This window comes from Stegodyphus dumicola, chromosome 8 (genome assembly GCF_044657685.1).
Source record: "Stegodyphus dumicola isolate Sdum_Otavi_A_Nest chromosome 8, ASM4465768v1".
NCBI lineage: Eukaryota > Metazoa > Arthropoda > Arachnida > Araneae > Eresidae > Stegodyphus > Stegodyphus dumicola.
This window is the reverse complement of record NC_140775.1, coordinates 107,901,443-107,907,442: the sequence shown is the minus strand read 5'-3', so window position 1 is coordinate 107,907,442 and position 6,000 is coordinate 107,901,443. Positions and strand designations below refer to the sequence as shown.

Here is a 6,000-nt window from a genome sequence, read left to right as displayed (position 1 = left end):
ACAAATTTCAAATTCGGGCTTTCAGATGCCATATTCGCAGTAGGGTTACGTCATTGAAAATTTGATGGCTCTAGGTACCCTTTTTTTATCACAATGTGAGAAACATACATACATTTATGCAAATTCTTCATTATTTAATTTCTTCAAATTTAATACAGGGCGATAATATTTGATGGCAGCAGTTTGAAAAGTGAAACGGACATTCAGAGATTTGACGCAAATTCGCAAAACGGAAACAAAAGTCCCTCGAGGACAAAGCCCCTTTGTACTAATAATATTCGATCGCAAGGAGGAAGAGGATCGCTCAACGAAAATGGAAACACGGTGTGTTGTTGACGTTTTGAGTGTTTTAAGAGCGATGCGTTCATGTTATTATGCAGTAAAGAGCTGTTTAGTTTATAACTGCTGTAACGTTTATGGAGCAATTAAGCGTTGATAAGCAAGCTGTAATAACTGAAAGGTTATTAGCTTGGGAAAGTGAAACTAATCCTCTTGCACCTCTCACTGAAGTACAACTGAAAAATATTGCTCTTCTTTCAGAAATTTCCTGTGAAAGACCTTTTCCAACTAATGTAAGCATGTAAATAATTCATGAAAAGGAAATAATGGCTTCAATTTTTTAGGAGTTAGAAAATTATTGGGAAATCTTATTTCATTTGTTATAGTTTTAATTTATGAACACCTTTTTTAAATTTAAAATAAACTAAAAATCTGAATCAGCTAAAACCTGAACTAACCTGTATGTAAATTTGTGGTTGATCTTTACAATATGGTAACTGGTAGTTTGGGGGCGATAAAGGTTACTACCTGGACTTTGGGAATAATGTGAGCAGTACTCAGTTCCGATTACGCATTATTTTGCGTGAGGGAAATGAGAGATCATGGGATATGTCATGTGATATTAATGGACGAATTACGGTTCTTTAATCGGAAAAGGGGGGAAATCGGGGAAAAAATGTGGAAATTTTGTGTTTAGCTTTATTCTGTGTTGTGTAATTTTTGGATCCCATGGCCCTAATTAAAGTGAATTCGAAATGGGTATTTAGGCATTGTGATAAAGAGAAGTTTGCTTTTTATTTAGCGGAGGAAGCATGGAGGAAAAATTCGCAGAAAAAATCTCAATAATTTTATTGAATGAATTAGAAAAGTGTATCCGCCACGTAATCAAGATTCTGAAGAAGATTAGGTAAGTTAGTATTTTTAATTATTTGAGGATATTATTTTTATGCATTGTTCTAAATGTAAGGTGGAAAGGAATTTGGTATTATTGGGAAAATTGTTATTAGCAATGATTTAGTTTAAAGTAATTAGGATTGTAAGGTAATTTTTATTAATTTAATGTATGTGCTCATTTCTATTTTAAGTAGTGTTTTTGAATTTAATTATATTTTAATGAAATGATAGTTATTTTGTGAATTTTATGTTTGTAGGAATTTGGTATACGTTTAAGTTGAAATAAACGTGCATGGAAATAATTTAAATATTTGATACTAAGTATTTGTAATGCTTGCGGTATGAATTCGTTGGTGACGTGTATAATGTAATAGATGATTTAGAGGTAAAAGGTTTTGGATATTTTATTTATTTTATATGTGGAAATGTTCATATTTGTAAAGGATAAGTACTTTTTCGCGATCAGGTAATTTCATATATGTTCTTTTTACTGGGTTTAAAGATTGAGAAAATTGTCATGTATTTTCGTGAAATTTTTCTAATTTATGAGAAAAAAGCAGTGTACATGGATATAGTGAAGAGTGCGCGCAATGCCATTTTTGTGCAATTCTGGGATGTTTTTTTAAGTAAAAATAAGTCGGCATGTACATGGTTTATGTTTATGTGTTATTTTGAAAAACGCGTAAGGAGTATGGTATTGTGCACTTTTTCCCAATTTTGCAGTGAATATTTGTCTTGATTAAGCAGTTTTGTTTGATAAAATTTCTAGCATAAGTGTAATTCGGCTAGTAGATTGTTGGAAGAAGTGTTCAGTAGATAAGAAGAAAAGAAACATGTCTTTACTTCGTGAAGACAAAATGGCGGCGGGGAAAAAAAAATAGAGGATTGCTGTAGGAGAGTTGGTTGTCAAATTTTTGCCAAAAAATCGCCAAGTTACCATAATGTAAAGATCAACCAAATCTGTTATTAAAAAAAAAGTTATGAGAATAACGGAGATCTGTGTATGAATTCAAAAATGCGAAGTAAAACATTATTCTGGAGGTCGCTCAGCCGGTAATGCGGTTTGTGACCCTGACTGCTGTAGCGATAGGCCAGAGTTCGAATCCCGGAGAAGGCACGGTTGTAACTGTCCGTCACCTCATAAGAGGCAACGGTGGCCACCTATTTTAAGTGTGAAAAGTGTCATCTATTACCATCTTGGATATTACTAAGTTTGTATTTATATTTATTTGCATTTTGAGTATTCTCTGATGGTATTTGATACATTTAGCTGAGAAATATTTTGCTACATTTTATTGATATTTTCTGGTATTTAGAAGCTTTTGAAAAACAGATATCTATAAAATGGTTACCTTTTCGTATTTCGGAATCTCTTGTATGCTATGGAAGTAAAGTGTGATAGATGAAATCAAACATTATTTACTTTCCCCTCCCTTTAAAAGTTATTTTTTTTTTTTTTTATATTCAAGTCTAGCACTTCTGAATTCTTTAAAATTACAGATACTGGATTTTTTATTGTATAATTATTCCGAATATAAAATTGCTTTTCATTATATTGAATTAGAATAGGTACTTTCTGATTATTCTATCCCCATTAAAAGTCACCAACTCATTAATGACTTTGTGAATTGATGAAAAATGTTTGTCTGTATGATTTGTACTTATAAAAAAAAAAACATACCATTGAAGAAATCCAATGCTTTCTCCTTCCTTCAGCCAGTAAACTTCACAGTTTTAGTGCTGACCATTAGTTAACAATAACAACAAAAATCGTGGGTAGGGGGACTCTGATCAGTGAAAGCATATAAATCCATAATGCACATGTATACATGAGTTGGCTATTATCCGTATACTTGAAAATATGCCAAAAATGTATCAATTATGAAACTAAGGGTTTGCTAAAAATAAGGGTGCAGATAATCACAAAGTACAAATTTATTTGGTAAAAGTTTACAATTGGGTGCCCCTTGTTTATTGGCGATTCTTTTTTGACTCCAAGATCGGTGCCAGGAAGTCAAAATTTCAAGATGGCCGCTACACAAAACCAAAATAAGAAGTCGAAGAATTGCATAAGATCTGTGTCCATGTACACATCGATCTGTTTTTACTTAAAAAAACATCCTAGAATTGCACAAACTAGGCATTGCTCACTGCCTTAAATATGATCATGTACACATCAATCTATTTTCATTTAAATAAAATTGGGAAGCTAAAACAAAGTTAAAACTATCGTGGTAACCAGAAGTGAGGTTTCATCGCCAAAGTTAAAAAAACAATGTCGCCAATTGAAGGGGCACCCAATTCTACATTAAAGCCATTTATTTTGCATTCAATGCTCTAATTTCAAAACTATGCTTATATACTATATCTAAATACATCAGATTATTTTCAGGGGATGGGCTTTATAATTTTAAGTTTTATTGCAATAATTATAAGAAATTTCTCTGACAGTATTTACGTGTAATTTTTTTAAAGTTTGTAATGGATATTTTCTGAATTCTTAAAAAATCCTGCCTGCATTTTTTATATGCAGACAGGAATGCTGCACATGTAAAATAAAGCATATGAAAGAAAAACATTTTCTTAGTGGTAGTGTGAGTAATGCTCTTATAAGCTTTTTAAGTGAACTTCACTGGCATTTTAATGTGGTCAGATCTTATGATATGCAGATAAATCCAAAATTTTCTGTTTTGATATATTTTTGGGTTTTCATCCGCAGAGAACCCGTTGGCGCCGTTGCATTTTTACTCGCCAAGCTTGCGGTTCATCGACGATGAGCCGAGCCGTAAACGTGATTTTTAGTGCATGTAAGTTGAAATTAGCAGGCAAAACAATATATAAGGCATATGGTAGTAAAAATTCACAGATAATAAGCATGTAGATGTAAAACTAACCGGTTAAACGAGATATACGAAAATAAATTTGTATTAAATTCAAGTTAGCACAGAAAAGAATATATTAAGCGTTTATAACGGAAATAAAAATTTATTTAAAAAATATAAATTAGTATTAATATACTGAAATTAACCAGTTAAACGTGATATACGAAAAAAAATTGTCTTAAATTCCAGTTAACACAGAAAAACAATAACAATTTTGATGCATCAAACTATTCTGTCATCTTAGGTAATCAATAATATTTTTTATTTCAATTTAATCATCTATTTATGTCACACCTGCCATCCTCTGAAAGGTTATTGTTAGAAAAGCATTAACAATATATAATCTTGTTAAAATTTTAAGCCATAAAAATTGATTTATGCTCATAATTTTAGATGACAATGACCAATAAAAATAAAAGCATTACTTAATTATTTAAAATGCACATGCACATTTTGACTTATTTTAGAGGTTGGAAACCTCATGTTCCTTAGCGATGTTAATAATTAAGAACACAACGTAAACAGCTGTGTTACAAATTAGCATTCACCCCTCCCGCCGTATTTTCTTCCTCTCATCCCGAACTGAGAACCGGCATCTAACTATGAAAATATTTCTATCTATTCGTTGTTAAAAAATTCAGAAAAAATAATAATAAATAACAGAAGAAGAATGTAAATCTGCAAATGCGAACAGCGACAGTAATAATTCAACAAAATGAACACAAGAGGAATGGTTGCAAACTTCGAACAAGCGAATAGGATAAATCCGATGGGTTACCAGGTGTGAACTATTATCGCCAAAGTTGGCGATGTTTACATTTACCGGGTTCTCTGCGGAAGTGCTTCCATATTTTTTAAGTTTTTAAGTTAGTATGAGCTTGTATCTCAAAGCACTTTTCACACTGTTTAATGAGTATCTTTGTGTCCTTAGAAAAGTAATCTGGTGGAAAAAGTATAGTTTAGGGTACTCTTGGCGATTTTTGGCGGTACATGGATACTGATTTTGTACAATTCTTTGACTCGTTATTTTGGCTTGTGAAGCGGTGATTTTTGGTCAAAAATCGCCGCTACACAAAGCCAAAATAACAAGACAAACAATTGCACAAATTTGGTATCCATGTACACATCGACTTATTTTCACTTAAAAAAAAATCCCCGAATTGCACAAAAATGGCATTGCGCACTCTTTTAACTTTATCCATGTACACGTCGACCTATTTTCACTTAAAAAAAAAAACTCTGAATTGCACAAAAATGGCATTGCGCACTCTTTTAACTTTATCCATGTACACGTTGACCTATTTTCACTTAAAAAAAAATCCCAGAATTGCACAAACTTGCATTGCGCACTCCCTTTACTTTATCCATGTACGCATCGATATATTTTCACTTAAAAAGTCAAAGGAACATCAAATTCTACAATAAAAGCAAACAAAAAATACACAATCTCAATAAAATACATTTTAAACCAAACAATAAAATAACATAAAAAAGGAAAAACATGTTATACATTTAAGCACTACCAAAAACAAATATTCACTTACCATGATTTTTGAATTCGCTTCGTACACCCAGAGCCATGTAAAAATCAAAATATCAATCATACTCAAATGACTTTTTTCAAACCAGGTACTCTTTCTGATCGAATACTTCACATAGTGACCATCTGAACCTTTCTTCCTACAAATCCATCGGTTTGTCCTCAGAATATTCCACAACTGCTTTGCTCATTTCATTATAATCATTAAATCTCTTTATATTATCATTAAATCTGTAAAGGTTGAATTTCAGTTTAGGGAAGAGATAAAAATCACATGGAGTTATGTCTGGGCTGTAAGGGGCATTGTCCTTAAATCCACATTGCTGTTTTTGTATTGCTGAAGAGATTGCATTGCCCGTCTCACAGATCTTTTTTTCTGTATGAAAATGTTCATTAATAAATTTA

The 6,000-nt window shown here is 31.9% G+C and overlaps 1 protein-coding gene across 1 annotated transcript in view; it reads left to right on the top strand.

Moving 5' to 3' along the window:
* The first annotated feature begins 237 nt into the window (after positions 1-237).
* Cog3 (conserved oligomeric Golgi complex subunit 3) overlaps positions 238-6,000 on the top strand; it is a 103,843-nt gene continuing 98,080 nt past the window's right edge. The window contains exon 1 of the mRNA XM_085823012.1: positions 238-572. Within this exon, the coding sequence (XP_085679138.1) occupies positions 417-572 (156 nt within the window). The 5' untranslated portion in view covers positions 238-416. The remainder of the gene's footprint in view (positions 573-6,000) is intronic.